Here is an 18,848-nt window from a genome sequence, read left to right as displayed (position 1 = left end):
CTCCTTCAGTGGCAGGGTGTGGGGCTTTCCAGGCACAGACTTGCCCCCAAAGACTTTTTTTCCTTTTAATGCTGCTGCAAAGCAAGAGACGAGGCTTTTCTTCCACCTCAAACTGGGAAGAGCCGGATTTTCATTGCAGAATGCCCTGAGACGGGGCATGGAAAGCCAAAGATGAAGCAGAGATTTTGAAACAACCCGTTTTAAGATGGATCTGAGAATAACTAAGATGAATTAAAAAAAAAATCAAGAAGGAGCAGAAGTCTGGGGACGTTTTAGAAATGCCCTCCCAAGCACTGCCTGTCTTTTTGTCCTCTCTTGCTTTGCACCCCCTCCCTGCTAGCAGAGCCTGTGGGCAGCAAAGCACAGGGGGTGGGTGCTGGGTGACTCTGGATGCCTGGCTGCTGAGCCCCCAGCCAGCCGTAAAGCCCAGCTTTAGGCTCTCCTGGCACATTTAGGAACCTACTTGGTTTTCAGCTGGACTGCACAGCAAAGCCTTCAGCGCCCACCTTGGCACCCTTAACTTTGGGAAAAGATGTGCTTCACTCCTACGTAGCAAGGCCATGGGCTAAGGACCACCATAGAGGTTCCCGCACTGCACAAGTCCCTGTGCAGCAGCTGAGCAGTGGCTTTAGTTCATTAAGCTCACCAGCTCTCAAATTTCCTTTCCCAGACTAAAGCCAGCAGGAATCTTCTTGAAGTCAATGAGGCGCAGGCAACACCAACAGGCTGAGAGCCTCAAAGGCTGCTAAGATCTCACCAAAATCATTTAAGCCCTGCAGAACTTGTTTCGTGCACCCAAAATGGATCATTTTCACAGACACAAAGAGCTACCCTGATTGCCTCTGTGCTGGGTCAGAGAGGAGACGAGGAAAGAGCAGTTGGGGTTTTATGTATTCAGCCCCTGAAGTACTGGAAAGGACTATGTTTCAGAAAATGGAGAAAGACTTTTACTGTCCATTTTTAAAAGCATGAACCTGGCTGCAAAACACCAGCAGCTCAAAATGGCCAGGTAAGCTGACCCAGGACCTTCTCAGTTCCCTGTAGTTGTGAAGGTTCAGGGACAGGGAGATCCTGAAATGGACTTTCTTCCTTGAAAATTAAAGAACACATTCTTACCTAATTGTGTGATTCCAGGAACTGACTCCAAGAATAACACGCAACCAATGCAAGACTCATGATACAATCATGGCAACCCCATCACCCGGCCCTGACATTTCGGAGGCTGTTTGGAGAAGTTTGCATCCAACTCTCCCGCAAGAGCCTCAGAAATACCAGTTGCAGAGGAGGCTCGACAGTTTTCCCTCTCTCTCCAGCCTTCACAAGATGGGACTGATGAACTCAGTGAAGCCCTCCTCGATCTGGAGCACAGCACCACTTAAAATGTGGTTTTTCTCTAAATAAAAGAAAAAGCCTCATTTCCCCGATTAGCATCTCCAAACAGCCTCGGAGAGCGAGTGAAAATTGCGCCACCTGCCACTTCCCAGCCAGCTGAAGTCAGCTGGGACACTCCAATCCAGGTGGCACTTTTCCACTGGTGGCACCAGTCACACATTTGAAACCATGTCTTGGCAGATAAGACCTTTGGCAGCGCCTGCGCGATAAACCTGCCAGCTTCCGCGGCTTTGCTGAGACAGGGAATAACGCACAGGGTAGATGTGAACCCCAGCTGCTTCCCACACCCTGCATCAGCTCTGCCGGGCTCACACCTATGAAGGCTAGGAGAGCCCCTTGTAACCCCCACTGGTAGCTGGGAATTGCCGACTACACAAGACAGGCTTGGTCGGATACAGTTGATTTCTACGTTTCAAGCCCAACCAGCCTGTAATAACAATAGACGTAAAAGAAAATCCGGGGTGCATTCTCAGGACGTGATGAATGCGTTCACATAGTTTGTCTGCAGAGAGACTACAGCAGTACCAGCCCCTTTCTACTGTTCACCTGCTGCTGATTCATCCCTGCTCAAAAGGACAGCAGCGATGCTGCGCTTACTCTTTTCAGTGGGACCTGGGGGGACCGGGAAGAACTGGTGTTGTCTTTGGTATGTCTGGGTAGGAAACGTTTTACCTGCAAATTTAAGATCTACTTAAAGTCATAAATCATCACCATGACCCAGGATGCACAGAGCAGATGTTTTCCACTCCAGCTCATCTGCCCAGCTTCCAGGAGCAGATCGGAGGAGGCCACACCGCCCAGATTTGCCACATCATTATTTAGCAGCTGGTTTAATTGCAGCGCATGAAACTGAGAATACCACACAGATGACAACGGAGCACTCCTCTCTTGCCATGGCAGTAGTCCTGCAACGTAAGCAAGGCGTCACCTACCGAGGACTGGTGTGCCAAATCACAGGTTCACTGAGCAGCACTGGCTCCATCACCTCCGTGGAGCAACACAGCAGGAGACGGACACTGGAACAGGCTCCTTGCTGAGCTCCTTGAGCCAAGCAACATGAACGGTAGGATCCCCTGCAGCCTCCTTTATTTTGCTGGAATAAAAGTGAATACATCTCTGGGACACTCCCCAGAACTGGTGTTATTTCCACTTCCAGCAAACTCACAGACAAAACCCTAGTTCAAGTCAGCCTAGGTTTCACGGGTCAGTGACAGACAAGTCCACCTGCAAGAGGAAGCCACCTGAAACCAACATCAGGGAGGGAATGCAGCCCAAGGGACACAGCAGGTCTTGCACAGCTAGAGCAAAGGGCTGGAAAACTGGGGCCAAGAGAAACATTCAGAGCAGGAACCAACCAGACCGACTCCAGGCCATCCTCACACAGCACACTTGGCAGGCAAAAGAAGGCATCTTGCCACAAACATCTCCCCTCTATGTCCCGTTCCTGCCCAACCCTCAGCCTCCTGAATGGAGCTATTGCCCCCCAACAGCTCTATTCTCCTCCTTTCCCCCAAATTTCTGCCAGATCTTACTGGGGAAGAGGCAGAAAGGGCACAGGGCTGGGGCTATGGGTTTTGTTTGCTCCAGTTTCCAGACCTCGCAAGGTGCCTTTCCCTCCCCCACAGGACCTCCATCCCAGAGACCATCCTATGCTTTCAAACTCCATTAAGTCTTATCTGCATTCCTGCCCGCCAATGGCCCGTGCTCCAGGCTGGGTGCCAGCAGCTGGGCAGCCCCCCTCCTCTCCTTCCTGCTCACTGAAGAGAGCTGCCGGCGTTCAGCAGCTCCCCACCAGCTCCTTTTCTTCTGAGGCCGTGTTAATGACAGCCCAGACATTGCAGAATGCCTTGTGCTAGGCAGGGTGCAGAGATGTCTGGAGCAGAGTCAACATTTCAAGTGCTCCAGTGCTCGCCAGGCATTTTAGGACATGGGATGGCTGCAGCTGGCACCACCTCCCCGGGGAGGCACCTGGGAGCGGGTGGCACCAAAACAGTCCCCCTCAATCCAACGTGCTGTCAGGAGGGCGGCTGCCTGCCATTGCCCAACCCAGCAGTTTCACCAGGTCCACGGGTGAAATGGCTGTCAAAGGCAACTGCGTTCCGAGGGTTCTGGGAAGAGTTGCACAAACACCACCATAGAAAGTCAGTGCCAAAGTGAAGCAACATAGACTTGCAAATGAGGAAATTAGAGCCTTCATCAAGCTGATTACCGGGCATCCTGGGCAAGGACAGCAGTAGCAATACAGCATTTTGCTGTGTCACCCGCCAGAGCACCGTGGCAGCGTTCCCATCGCTCGAGCCGTTTTAAAGGGAAGCCAGTTCTTTAGCCAGAGAAGCACAGATTAATTTTTTTTTTCAATGTGAAATGCACTCTAAGCCACTCCAGGGATGGATGCTGACGGCTGCAAGTAGATCACTGTCCGAAAATACAGGACTCGTGGAGCAAAATCACTGCAGGGCGAAGAAAGCAGCAACACGGATGCTCTCCCACTGCTCGATAATGAGAGCACAGAGGCTGCAGCACCACTTTGTCTCGGTCCTTTGGACATCAAACAACCCACCGCCACGCTTTGGCCGGTTCAACCCCCCGAGCTCAGAGGGCCACGATGTGCTTCTCCGTCTGTACAAGGGCTGTGGACAGTGTTCCTGGCACACTCCATTGAGGACTACTTCTACTGCACGCTGGCACTGCGCGACTGCAGCAAAGCTGCTTCCATAATGAAAGTCTGAGTGCAGCAAGTCCTCCTCCTGGATGAGATACCTCTGCTAAGAAAAAACAAAGAGCAAATAACCGCTCAGCACAGAGCAATGCCTTTGCAATGGTTTTGTTCACAAAGATCCCCCCACCCTGTTTAATGCATACGCCTCTCCCAGGCAGAGAGGAGCGGTGAGTAGACTGCCACACAGCATCCTCCAAGCCAGAAAGACCACTGCTGGGTTTTGTAGACATCTGTAGTAAATGGAAAGCAAAGCCTTTTCTGCTGGTCTGTATGTTAATAAATGGCACCAAAACACAGCAGAGGTACAGGAGCAGCAGCAGCTGTAGGGACTGAGGAGGCTCAATAAGCACGCTTGGTCTTAACACATTTCACACTGCCACTTGTTTGCCACATGCTTGCATGCCTGTGGTTTGGCACTGCAAGTGTTCAGCTGTCTTCTTACAGAGCTCCAGGACCTTTCATATGTTAAAGTGGGGTTGTTTGGGTTTTTTTTGCTGGAAAGGAAACAGCAAAGATTTAGGAAAGTTCCACCAATACATAAAGTTTCCAGGGAAGCAATGTTTGCCCCCTTGGTGAAGAAGTGATCAGTGTTGGTAACAGCAGCTCTATAGAGCTGTAACAATTTAGGAGCCTAATTGAGGGATCCAAAACAAGACTGAGGCTCTGAAGAATTTAATTCCAAGATTGTTGTTTAGCATAAAAATAGCTTCCCCCCCCCCCAATGTTTTAAAGCATGAGTTTTTAAAACCTATTTTAAACAAACATGTGCAAGGAGTAATTTTTCTCCCACAGATCACGCTGTGCACTCCAGCAATGATTAGGCAATGCTATTTTCTGTTTTTGCTTTTATCAACATTTGGCTTTAACAATAAGGAAATTCTAATAATGTTATAATTATAATTAAGGCAACTCTAATGGGATTTTGTGGACTGTGATTGGCATCCCAAGTACAGCATCAGACAGAAAGGGGAACATACAAGGGACGAATCTCCAGGACACCTTCAGAATTAGCAACCATTTGGGTAATTATAAAGCTCCATTTTATACAGAACCAGGAAACAAGATTAATTTATAAATCAGTTTATTTACAGATTTTGTTCTCTTAAAGTACATTTCAGTTACCAAAGATATTTACACTGGTGTACACAGGGACCTCCCTGGTTATTTTACAGTTCTTAATTACAAAAAAAAAAAACCCAACCCAAAACAACCCTCCACATCCTTGGGTCTGTCTACTGTGCAAAGCTGCTCTGGATGTGAACATTAGCTGAAACTGGCCCAAAAACCAAGTTACCAGGTTATTTACACATACACAGTAAACGGGTTTCTTTTCAGCATCTCCACAACACAGTACACAGGGAGACGGAGCCTCCCAAAAGGCGGCTTTGCAAATGTATATCAAAAGGCTCTGCAAAGTCAAGGAAAAAACTAGTAAATGCAGGTTAATTACAGTATTCCTCTTTCATCTGTATATAATTTTGCATTTAACGTTTAAATTACAAATAAGTTCAATAGTTTGCTTTTCTCCATTTTAGTTGATTTGTAAACACTTCAGATGCACTAAATACCTTATAAGATTCAACTGTTTCTCTGCTGAAAAGTACTTTATTTTCCTAATGTTCTTAATGTAGCAAAGGGATTATTAAAGTCAGAACTGCATGCAGTTCCTCACAGAATAGTCACTTAAAAGGTCTCTATCACTGTGCTACTGAAGATCTTCTGCAGGTACACACTTATTCAAGTATTGCAAAAAGCTAAGGCCACTTTTTCAAGAAAGGAAAGTGAACAAGATGGGATTTTTTCAATCCCTCATTCCACCTTGTGAGCAACAAGCCTTTTCTGAAAGGCAGAAGTACTGATATTCCACAGCATGGCTCAGGAAGCATCCTGCTGTGAGAGAGGTACTCGCGCTGCTTGTCCTCTCAAGCCTGGGCTTTCCCATCTGGCATCAAGATCCTTCCAAAGAGGGAACCACATCTCCCCAGTGATGACAGCCACTGCCCCGAACAGCTCATGGGTCTCAAAAAAAACCATCTCAGCCTTGAATCTTCTAGCGTGGTTGCACCAAGATAACAAGGACCCAGAAATACCATCTTGTTCTTACAAAGGGAAGGTTGGGGAGAAGACAGAAATAGAGAATTCAGCCTGTTTGTGTGACTCCAGGCTTCCCCATACCTCCTCGTTACCAGCTGCGACCAGACAGACCACTACTTCACCACGGTAATCATCAGCCCACAAGTACTCAACACACTCGAGGTTTTGAGCATACACTCAACTCAAAGCAACTCAACACACTTGAGGTATTGAGAAGATAATTCATGTACGTTCAAGTCTTTTTAGGGTTGCTCCTAGCAAGGACTGCTACCAAAAATAAACGGTGATGTTTGCAAAGGAGTAAAGCCATTACTTAGACACAGCTTCCTTCTGCCCAAACAGCTGTAAAAATAGTTACTACTTCTGTTGAGGGTACCAAACTAGCACTATCCAAGCCAGCAAGACAACAGGCATACAATCTCCAATGGTCCCTGTTACCCTGGCAGGCCAACTGTACAACCTTCTTCCTGATGGTGGACAAACCAGAAAAGCCCTGCCAGCCCCGCAGAACAGCCGAAAAGCCTCGGGGATGCAGGGCGACCTACTCAACACTGACCACGCTATCTACAGAACAGAAACTAACTTTGTTTCTCTGATACTCCAGCTACAAACCTATGCTGCAGGTTTCTGCCTTCTTTCCGTAATTGCTACCCACAAAAATCGCAATCCTTGCTATTGAAAAAGGTACACCCAGGAAAGGGAATCTGAGGTGGTGACCCAATCAGTGACACCATGCTGGTTAAATGTAGCAGCTTTAGTTTGCTTCTATCTTAAGCATTCAAGAGTTTCCTGGTTCAGCATCATGACATTTTACGTGGATAAGTGAATCACTTAGGAAAAAATGCTGAACAATGTTCCACCAAGACCATTTGACTTCCAGCCAGCCAGAAGGGCCACTACTGCAGGACAGACATGCATATGCCCATTGGAGGTGTTCCTAGACACCATTACCTCCTCCTTGTTCTTCTGCTCATTAAGCTCCCATGAATATGGCTCACCATTAACTCACAAGTGATGTGCTGGCAATACTACATCTGAGAATCTACATGGACCTCTGACAAATCCAACGTTTCCCAGTGCTGTCCCTGAAGAATTACCAGCTATGTGTCATTGTGCAAAATGCAAATATTCCAATGATAGCTTTCAAAAAAAAAAAAAAAAAGGTGGAAAAGAGAAAACAGAATGGAGCAGTAGCAGAGGTACATATAGCAGGAAGCCCAAGAACCAAGCAGATGAATGAAATTGTCCAGATCTCCCTGCCACACCTATTGTGGGCTGCAGCATCTCTGGGGCACCTCTGAGGGCTTCAAAGTGTCTTTCTGCACTCCAGTGTGTCTGAAGAATCTGGCTCTCCTCTGGGTCTTGTCCCAGGTTAGCAAACAGGGACATCCACTATTAAGGCATCAATGTTTGACCCCAGATTGTGTTCCTCCAAGGAAAACACAAGAATGGGAGGGACAGGTTAGGAACAAGCACTCAGCAGAAGGACACTGCAGTTGAACCCAGCACCAAATCAACCATGTAACAGCTGCTGATGGCCTAGAAGTTCTGTGAAAGAAAGGAAACAGATGGAGCAGAGAATTTTCACATCATTTTTCAGCTCAGCCCCCTCAACTCTCCATTGTTTCTGAACCAAGTGTGGTGAAGCGCCATTCCTAGTCCTGCCTTCGCATCCCACCCCTGGTCACTGTGGTTTGGTTCTTCATACCTTCCCCTCCCTGTATCTGCCTTGAAAAGCTGGAGGTTTTGTGTGAAGAATACAGGGCTCTGAAAGTTTCCAGAACAGATGCTTTCTCAAGTTCGGCTGTCCCAAAACATAAGACAGTGCAGCCAACTGCACAGGACACTCTCCTATAACCCACTTAATAAATTATCTGAAAATAAATAAAAAACCCACAAGCACAAAACATGCAGATAGTCAAGCACTGGACACCGCTTTCTTTGGTGAATACACTCTGTTCTCTAAATTTTTCAAGTAACAGCTTCTCTGATTTATTAGGTGACAGTAAGGGAAGAAGCTGAGGGATTGAAGGCCAAATTTTTGTGAGGAAATGTTTTCCACTCCTGCATGTCTCGTGCCTGAGAAAATCCTGAGTATCCATTATCTGGGAGCAGCTGGTGCTCCAGGAAGAGAAGTGCTACATGGTAGGAAGAAAGTTGTCCACGGGCTCATCTTTCACACTTGACGTTAGGCAGCCTTTATCTTGCTCCACCTCAGGACTGAAGCAAGCTACGTAGGAAAAGCAGCAAGAATTCTTTACTTGAATACAGAAAGCAACATCATCTAATTTCCCTGGACTAGCTGGCACCATACTTGGTACCACATCACAGAAGAAAGATGAAAACCAACTTCACAGAGAAGGGAATTAAATGGGCTCTGGAGCAGAAGAAACTGATGCACATTGTTAGGGCTGCAGGAGAAGGTGTGTTAAGATTATAACACTGTTCAGTACGGTAAGTCTCCATTTATGACTAAAACCTGATCAAACCGTTTCTTCTCCAAGTTACTCACATTTCTAAAGACAAGATGAGTACTGATGGCTGACAGCCATTCCAGCAAAACAGCCAATATCCCAACTTAACCCAACCCTTTCAGAGAACAAGCTGACCATGTCAAAGCCCCAGGCCGGAGCCCCAGACAGCTGCTGACAGTTATGTGGCATAACTGCATTGGCACACGAACAGTCTTGAGCGCTTCACAATGCAGCCTCGAGTGAGGGATCAGCTTGTTCCAAACAATAAATCTGGTGCAAGGTCTCTAGTGGCAGCGGATGCAAATTCAGGTTCCTTTAATCACATCTGAACTGCCTTTAAGCCCCACGCATGGAAGTCCAGCAGCAGCACTTGCAGGGTGGAGAGCACGTCAGGAGTCAGAAAGACCCGTGACTCAGTGGTTACGTAGCTGTAAGTTTATTTTCAGCACTGTCAGACAAGCAGCAATCTCCGCTGTTTCTCATTTATCTGGTTCAGTACATCAACAGTGTCTCTGATTAAGGCCTCGAAGATCCCATCTGCCAACTGCATCTTTACACACAGTTCATCCTCGTCATAGTTCACCCACTGTGCTTCTTCCTCATGAAGTTCCTGCACCTTGGAGGGTAGAAAGGAAAAGGCAATACAAACATTACAATTCTGTTGCTCTAGGATAATATCCCCTGCAAAGTTCCAGAAAGAGTCCCAAATAGTGCACATCTGCCAACAACATATCTGTCTTTGTAAGAGATTACAGGAAACGCTTGGAATAGCAAAATGAACACAGATCTATTTGAACCAGGCTATTTCACTGTATGACTGTATTCTACCTTTCACTGTAGTATCCATTTTAAAGGATTTCATATTCCTGCACAAGTTTTTCACTTGAAGGAACTCAGCTAATGGGATATTCTTGGCCAACAGCAGAAGCTCCATTAAAAAAGTCCCTAATTGTGTATTTGCAAGAAGCTGATTCCATGCAGCTTAAACTGGTAGGAAATCATGCAAAGGCCTTGAACAGGGGAAGGAGAAAAAGAAAACGCTTTACTGCAGTTCAGTTTATTCGAATAAGAATTAGAAAACCTAAAGGAAATAACTAACTTTTCCTGTACAGGAAGACAAAATGCTGGCACGTGTTGTATGATAGTATTGCAATTCATTTGCACAAAATACTCCATGCTTCATTATTACAAATGGAATTTTGTACCATTACATCTAAAAGAGTAACTCAAAGTGTATTTATTTCCTTCTATTCCTAAATGGTTGACAAGCAAAATCCTGTTTTACTGGTCACTAGCAAATAGGTGTTTTAGTAACAGACAGAAATATATAATTTCATTCAGCAAATCAAGTCTTATTGAGAGTCTCCTCAAAGTGGATTTCTCCAATTTAAATTTATTAAAAATTTGTCTAAGTGACCACTTCAGTATTACAGATAAATCCTAACAAACTCAAACTTTTGAGATAAGAAAGAGTGGATGCAAACATCACTCATATTAAAAATGACAAAGAAAACCTGCTGAAAGCTCTTTCTCTGCTCAGCTTCAGCAGAAAGCTCCCCTGACTGTAAATCCTACACTCTGAACTCAAAATACATTTACACTGTCCACACAGACAAGTGGGCCAGACACCTACATGCTGCCAAAACAAGGTTAAAACATACTGAAAATCCACATATCATTATGTAATAGTGTCATTATCTAAAGAGGGTACAAGAGCTACAGCCCCAACACCCTCTCTCCATCTTTTGTCTGAAGCTAAACCACCCAGAAACATGTCCGTTTTGAAGGTGACAGCTGCTATAGCATAATGATGATTCAATAACCAAAACACAGTATGAAGCCCAAGAATGGGCTGCTATGGGAACCCCAGGGAACCAGCACTGCTTCAGCATTTGTAGCCATGCATAAGGCTTCAGTTATACATGGGGTTTCAGTCTGACAGCTCCTTTCTCCCTAAGAGAGCTCAGGGACAGGGGCAGGGATCACATCCTGCAAACAGCTTTGGAAGAGTCATGCTACATGCTTACAAATCTCTGCACTACCCCAGCAAGGTGAAAAATAATTTAAATTGAATGCTAACAAGTGGCAGATAATTGGGTGTAAATTTGTCGGGGGGTGAATGTCTGAAACAGGCTTCTGAACTCTCAAGCAGAAGCGTGCTGCCTGCAACCAGTATGTGCTGGTTGTAAATTCTGATAAACCCTGGACTAAACAACAGCAGCATGTCACAAGTCTTCCCATCAATAAAGAGGCATATGATAGAAGCACCAATTTGGAGGCTGACCATGGGCTGTGTGTCTGCATCACAGGCTATTTAGATGAGGAAAAGCAAGAGATAAGGTTCACAAAAAGAAGAGGTGGTGCCAAAAAGAAGGGTTCCCAAAAAGCAGAAGTGGTCTGGGAGAGAAAACAGGAGGTCCAAGGGGAGAAGGTGAAGATCCTGGCTGGAAGAAAGATCCTGGAAATGGGGGAAGATACTGGAGATGAAGGAGGTGGGTGGAGACAAATGCTGGGGGATGCCCAGGGACCTTGACCAAAGATGTCCAAGATTGGTAACCAGGAGCAGCTGCACAATACCAACTGATGCGATTTTCTGCCTGACCCTCCCAGGCCAGCAGCAACCTCCCTGCTGGGAAGCGAAGTCGAGACCTGGTGAATGCAACACCGAGGGTGGGGTAAGCAAGCGAGTAAAATAATTAAGCAGGTTAAAAGCTCTGATCTCCTTGGCCTTTAAACAAACCCCAATATCCAGATCCAAACTAAGCTGCCGTTTATTCTGTCTGACCTGCAACAACATGATGGGACAGTTCCTTTACTGTGCTCCAGGAGGAAAAAGATACACATAGGATAAAGAAATGCCAGTAAAGGGGAGAGGATAGGGTAACTTGATCCAGGCAGAGAAAGGCTGGATATTAAAGAGCAGTGGAAAGACGAAGAAAGAAAAACAGTATCAGTGATTAATTTTCCTCTTGCCTCTATCATTCCCCCCTTTCTCAGAGGCACAGTGCACAATTTCCTTTGGCATTAGGACGACTTCCTCGAGCATACTTTTGGAAAACTAAGAGAATGTGCAATTCACAGCTGCAGGCAAGTCTTGTTTATAGTGTATTCAGAACACATGTGGAAAGTGCCATGCTGCTTTGCAGCCATAGCTGCAGACATCTGAGCCAAGGCAGTTGTGACATCTTTGCCTGGGAAAGGTTTGATCCATTTGTTGTATTACCACAAACGGGTTCTAAGCAATGAAGACAGTTTGCTTACATTTGGTGACCATCGTGTCTTTCATGGAAATGGGCTTTGCATTGTCTTCAGTACATGCACAGCATTTAAGTTCTTGCACATTCTCATGACAAAAGTAAAACTTCATATATACCAGGAAGTAAGTTCTCTATACCAGAGAGAAACCGCAGCTGGGCAATGTCAGAACAACATTTTTAATGAAACTGAATTCCATCCTACAGGAAAAGATAAACAGTGACACTATGCAGAAGGCTGGGTAGTATGGTTTTTTCTGTGCACTTTTTTTTGTATGCATGCTTTTTTTTTTTTTTTTTAAACACAGAAAGAAAGAAGGAGGCATGCACACAAAAGAAAAATCAGGAGGTAACAAGGTAGCGTGATCCTGTTGGCCATCTAATAAATGTCACAGTACCCAAAAACAACACTTAATATAATCTGAAGGAAACTTCAGAGAGTAAGTTAGTAAGTTTTGATTTCTGGAGGTTCCCATTCAAAACCATGAATATCTGCAAAATAAACTACACTTAAGGAGTCACTAGATCATTTGGAGACTGAAAAGAATAAAAATCCACAAACTAGTGCTTTGGAAGAATTTCAGTAGGAGGAAGGCAGGCAGGTGCATTCTCACAGCCCTTCGCTCTCAAGTGTACCTGGAAATCTTAAGACACACAACTGTGCATACAAGCAGGCTTTGATTCTCTTCTTACTGTTGCACTCGCCTTGGGTTTAGATCTCGAGTGCCGCAGAAGTGGGCTTTCTGATAAAGCCAGCTTGATAGGAACAGCTTTGCTTTGTTGCAGAATTTCTGCATGGAGAGAAACATTCTAGCCATTAAGTCAACAGGTCAGAAGATCAAGTACTTTTCAGCACTCTGTTGGCAGGCTTCTCAGGTGTGAAAACTAAACACGTAGGTTTGGCAGTATCAGGTGAGCTTTGCTTTCTCAAGCTCCAGATAAAACGGAAAGGGGGGTGGCAGGGAAAGCAATGGCTTAGAAACTTCGTTCTGGCCTCATGCAAACAGATCAGCAAAACAGGGAGTTTTGGCTGAAGACCCAAGTGGAAAAAAAGGGGTGGAAACAGTCTATTCTTAGCACCTGAACTTCAAATAAAGAGATATGAGGGTTCTTGCTGTAGTTTAGAAAAAGGTTTTGAAATGCACAGGCAGCCCTGATGTACCAAAATGCAGCTCCTCAGCCTATGTGTACATTTGAGAATCTCCCACAAAGCACAGACAGCATACATGTGATAAAGGTGGCAGCACAAAGGGACATGAGAATAAGAAAGTAAGCACCTAAACATTCCTTTAGCTTGATTTTAAACAAAGTAGCTTTTCATAAATGTGAACCTCCCGTACTTGTTTACTGAAAGCCAAGTTTTGCTGTAATTGTTAACAACTGGAGCAACTATCCAGCAGACCAGAGAAGTCATAAGAAATCCCATTACAAATGCTTTCTGAGGACAGAGATGCTTGATCAAAGTTAACAGTACTGCAAAAAAGGAGAAGAGGAAGGTGGAGTTTTTGTCACTGGCAGAAAAACATGGCTAACTATGTTGGTGTCAATGCTGGAAAAGAGAAGATGAGAGTGAAAATGCAACTAAAGATGCAGCGACTGGGGGAAGCAGCAAAGATCAAGGCAGAGCAAGGAGGTGAAGGACTAATCCATCTTGTTCTCCCCTTAATTTCTAGTGGGTGTGATGGCTGACTGCAGTCACCCACAGGACCCAGCATCACAGAGAGCACCAGCACAGTGCAGAGTGCTTCTATTACTGTGTCCTTTCTCCTTTCCCCACAAGGCTGACCTTTGGTGGAGACAAGAACCACTGGCAATTGGGTTTAGTATGATAAACACAAAGACACATCCAGGGATAATCAGGGAGAGATTAAGCTGGGCAGAATAGCCTGGCACTTGCTCTATGCCTTCAGAAGAAACAAAAGGAGATTCAGCAAACAGCCATGGCTCCTCATTTTAAGAGCCACTCAGCCATCCAGGCAGACAATGTCACTATTTGACAGTCATTGCCAATATGCTGGAGAAGGTATACAACAGACTCCGCTTCCTCTTTATCAAAACCCCTACCCTAGTCATACCTAGCTCCTGGGTCTGATGTGTTTCATCTTCTCATCAAAGTCACTAAAAATACATAGCTATCTCAGTAGAAAACTCATTTGAAGGTTAGGTTTACTTGAAGGGGAAATGAAGAAACCGGGAAGGACCTGTGCTCAATATCTAAATGCAAATAACAGAAGCCTAAGAACGTTTACCTCTGCTTTAGAAAGATCATGTTTTATTTTAACAGCCTTTGTCTTTATAAGCAGGAAAAGAATGTGGAGAATCAATCAGCTTATATATGTACTCACATGACATCCCCTGCACATTGCAAGAGGCATATATTGGCTAAATCTTCACAAAAACTTGAAGAAAGCATTTTCAATTGTGATTTTCTAAAGAAGCTTCTACAGCACCTAAACCTACCAAAAAAGTCTTTGATTTCTCTTTCAGGAAATTGCTGTGTTGTACTACTTGAATATACTTAAAAAAAAATTTGGAAAACTCCAAAACTGACCTCTCCGTTTACAGCTACACCATGAGTTACTAGCAGATAGGCAGCAGATACTGCACAGACCTGTATATCCACTTATGACCTTGGATTTGTGTTATCACAGAACTCATGACCTTAAGCAGAAGTTGGAGGCTGACTAGGAGACAGAGAAAGCTATCCAGATACCTCATGTTTTATAGAGATTTTAATAAAACAAGGTAAGAGAAAATGAGCACTATGTCCTTAGGTTTTCAGTTAGAAGTTTCTCTGATAGTGTCTCACATTACAGTACAAGTTTGTTAGCAATGCCACTGAGACTGCCTTATTTCTAAAGCCTGGCATGCCATGCTGCAACCTTCACAGAGTTATTCCCAGACTTCAGCTAAAATTTTATTACCACATTCTTGTGAGAACAAAATAAAATTAAACACATTATTTATTAAGCCAAACTTGTCAGAGCTCCATTAATCTTTAATGTCTGGGTCTGCATGTAAATCGCAGACCCAATTGTCTGAACTTCAAACTTATTCCACCTAAAGCACTTTGGATGCCTTCAACTAGAGCAATTTTTTCCAGTCAGGAATCCTTCTTTCCAGGTATGGTTCAAAGAAATTAGGAAACTGGTACAGAAGCATAATAGTGTACTATTAGTTCTCTCAGGAATCTAAACATAAGACTTCTTTGTGCAGGCTTTAACAGCCTCCACAACCCAGAATCAAGCGTATCCCAGAATCAAGTGTATTAGGATATGCAGGTCCAATACATAGATACTCTATTTACATACAATTAAACCCCGGGGAAAAAGCCTGTGTTGGAAACCTTCCACTGATGTGCAATTAAGAGACCACACGACCCATGACTTGAAGTTACTTATATGTGTGCGTGTGTGGAATCAATTTCAGGTATAATTAAGTGAAGCATGGTGTTAATGACGACTCATATTCCCAAGCAGAACCTTCACTATCATTATAGCCAATAAAGATGTTAATCATCCTGCAATACAAGCCAACAAGTAACTTTCAAAAACTAGTACACAGCCAGACATGCTCTATCTCATGCAGTTTTAACACTGAACTGTCTCTGCCCCGCTGGCAGCTGCGTTCACTGGTTCATGTCAAGTACTAGAGGAAACGCTTAGCTGTGGGTACTATCTGTCAGACTGGTTACCTTGTACTAGGTACTATCATGTCCCATACTGTCTCTTTGAAGTCTGCTCTTCTAACCCAATAACTTTTGCAATCTTTCAGTTGAATCTGGTTAGCAATGTGGTCTATTAAGTTCTCAGTATCACTGTCTCCAATTAAACAATATTACTTCAATATAAAAACATTTTGAAGTAAAGTAAGAAGGAAAACATATTCCCTTCCCAAAGAAAATGTTTACTCTCTTCTCAGTCAAATATTTCAGTGTCTCCTCCTGTAAATTCATGCTTTAAACTTTTGGGAGTGGCCAAATTTATACTCCAGTCAAATCAGTAGGCATGAACAGAGAATTCACTCAAGTCACCTTACTTCACTGGCACTGGACTTCTGTTTTTGTCAATAAGGTGCTCTCTAAAATTAAACACCTTCTATCAAGACCTCATGCACACTTTGTATTCTTTAAACAGCATGACTGAATACTGAAAAATATGATCATGTGTCACACTTGAGTCTGGTGGACAGTATCTGACATGATTGCTTTTCATCCACTGACCAGTATATGATCCACTCGGTCTCGTTTTTTCCGCCCAAATTTCATCATCTTCTGCCAGTCTGTTTTGTGATTAGGCTCCTTCCTCAGGCTGAACAACTTCAGTACTTCAGCTGCAATGAAGCTCTACAGAACAGTAAAGGTGAGATTTATCACATTTGTACTAAGAAATGAAATGTATGCATGAAGTACCTACCCTAAAAAGTCACATTATAGAATGTGTAACAGCCTTCTGTTTAGCTAAGAGACATACGGTGTCTGCATGAAAGTTACAGTGAAAGTCTTTGAGGCAGCATTACACAGGCAGAACGATTATTAAACCCAGGAGTGGGGAAAAAAAAAAAAATGACACCCACTGCTGTAATCTTGAGAACAGAAACTTTCAATTAAACAGTACAGCAAATAGGAGATTATGACAATTCATTTTATGGGAGAATATTAAAGAAAAGCAGGGTGGGAATTCAGTGTCCTTGTCCTGTGCCCCTGCTCTCCCCTGCCACATGCTTTTAAAAGTCTTCTCAACTGAGTGGTCTAGATACTATTTCTGTCTTTTCTAGACAGTTAACATGCTGTAACTTCAGCAGGTTAATCAAAATACAGCCACCCTTCCCCCCAGCTTCAGAAAAAACAGTACAGGTGGAAGTCGTCTTCATTTGTGTCCTGATGAGCTGTATGGAAGGTTCTTTGTTGGGTGCTTTCAGGGAGACAGTTTTTTTCCAAATGTCCAACCCTGAAAGTTTAACCTAGGTCCAGTCAGGCTCTAGCTTTTGGGGTTTTTGTCCTTTCTTGAGCACTACCACCAATAACAGAAGACCTCCTCTGGCTTGCCAAATACAACAATGCCCTCACCAGTCAAATTTCAGGTCCCTCTGGGCAACTCCTGCTGTTCTCAGTGAGGTTGGCACAGGTGTGTCTGAATAAAAAAATCCAGCTCATCCCATTTGGCCCAACCCTACTATTGGATCCATGCCAATATACCCATACAGAGTTCCACTGAAAAACGCTAAAGCAGCAGTCTGTCAGCATACCAATTTTATAAGATCAAGGTCATCCTGGCAGTGCTGCACAGAGGACTAAGGTTTAAAAGCAACCAGTACCAGCCAAAAGGACAGGGAGGCAAACCTGTTGAGTAAAAAAGGACCATTTTGACAAACTCCTTTTCAAGTTTGTAATCTCATTTCTCTCCTCATCTCTTGCTGGATACACCTGTTATGATCTTTTTAACACTCAGGCAAATGCCAGTACAATATTTTTCATCTCACTTTCCCAGCATGACAAAGTTCTTCCTACCTTAATTTCATCCAGATCATTTGGGTCTTTTACTCGGCGAAAGTAAGCAGATGCAATCCTACATGGTTTCATCCAAATAGGCTGATTTAGATTAGGATCCTCAGCAAAGATTTCCCCAAAGATCTCTCTTGTTAAATCAAATACCACCTTAAAGAAAGAAGTAAAAGTTAAGGCTTCTGTTGTTCATGGTAAACATTCAAAGGGCAAGACCAAAATGCCTGAAGACTGTACCTTTTTATAAACCTGCTTGTTGATCGTGTCTGTATCCTGCTCTTTGAGGGTACTACTAAGATGTGTATGAAGGCTGAAACTTTGAAGATCATGACCCAACTCTTTCAGTTTCCAGAGTTCCTCAGCTGCTGCATGCACCATACCTTCCACCTCCACCGCAGTATGAGGGACTGCCAAAGGCTCCTCACATGGCTTTGTTGGCACTTTCTGTGGTTCTACCTTGGGCAGCACTGCTGGTTCCTCAGCTTGCTTCTGCTGAACCTTACGGGAACTCAGGCCATAGTCCTCATCAAACCAGTCTTGATCATCTCCCAGCACACTCAGGAACTCCCGATTGAGCTCCAGCTCTGCCAGTCTCTTGGCAAGCTCTTCTTGACCACTGGCACCAAACACTGGACTCTCCTGTGAATTAAGAGCCACAGAGTAAATATAAAAGTGGTGTCACACTGTTGTCTAATTCAGCTTACATTTTAAAATGCTCTACTGATGTAATTGGCACTATATGCACAAATACTCAGAAAAAATAATAAATAGCCCACAGTAAAATTAGAAATGTTTTGATTCAAATACCCAGGGTTTCTACCACTCGTGATGAATGCTTTCAGAGGGTTCCTACAGAGCTTAAAAGACTGTGTGTCCTGCTCACTGCCTGTCCTAATGTTTAACTTATGAAAGGCTGAGTGGTTTAAAAAACTGATAATGTGATGTACAACTGTTCACTTCACTTACCAGCAGTCTTAGATCTAAATCAACAGCCTAAAAGCTTTTAGCAGGTGATGGCTGTTTTAGTGACTGAGCAGTGCTCACACTGGTGAAATGGGCTGAAGCTGTGATGATAATATATTGAGATCAATGGCAAAGCAGACAGGTTTACTGGGATCTTCAGCAGAAAGGCCAAATCCTGTATCTGTATCATTAATGGCTGTTCTGAGGAAGCTTGAACTTCCACTACTCATGATATACTAGTTCAGTGGATAGAGCAGTCTGACACCTTAATGACCTTCCACAGCAACTAATAATGTTTGAGTATGATTATTTCATATCAAGAATAGACAGAGGTAAGTTTACAGTCTATTGTATTTTGCCATTTTTAGAATAAAAACTAAGGGTAAGGATTAAATACAAATTGAACATGTAAGCAGGATGCAACCTAACCAAAAGAAGTATTTTTCACT

At 44.0% G+C, this 18,848-nt stretch overlaps 1 protein-coding gene across 12 annotated transcripts in view; it reads right to left on the bottom strand.

Annotated features, from left to right (window-relative positions):
• Nucleotides 1-5,175: 5,175 nt before the first annotated feature.
• CEP350 (centrosomal protein 350) overlaps nt 5,176-18,848 on the bottom strand; it is an 83,713-nt gene continuing 70,040 nt past the window's right edge. For all 12 annotated transcript variants that reach the window (XM_069789714.1, XM_069789713.1, XM_069789712.1 and 9 more), the window contains 4 exons: nt 17,674-18,075; nt 17,443-17,589; nt 16,156-16,278; nt 5,176-9,295 (listed from right to left, as the gene is read on the bottom strand). In XM_069789714.1, coding sequence (XP_069645815.1) covers nt 9,131-9,295; nt 16,156-16,278; nt 17,443-17,589; nt 17,674-18,075 — 837 coding nt within the window. In that variant the 3' untranslated portion in view covers nt 5,176-9,130. The remainder of the gene's footprint in view (nt 9,296-16,155; nt 16,279-17,442; nt 17,590-17,673; nt 18,076-18,848) is intronic.

The sequence above is a fragment of the Haliaeetus albicilla genome, chromosome 8 (genome assembly GCF_947461875.1).
Source record: "Haliaeetus albicilla chromosome 8, bHalAlb1.1, whole genome shotgun sequence".
In the NCBI taxonomy this organism is placed as follows: domain Eukaryota; kingdom Metazoa; phylum Chordata; class Aves; order Accipitriformes; family Accipitridae; genus Haliaeetus; species Haliaeetus albicilla.
The sequence above is the reverse complement of the archived record's forward strand: the minus strand, read 5'-3'. Positions and strand labels throughout refer to the sequence as shown.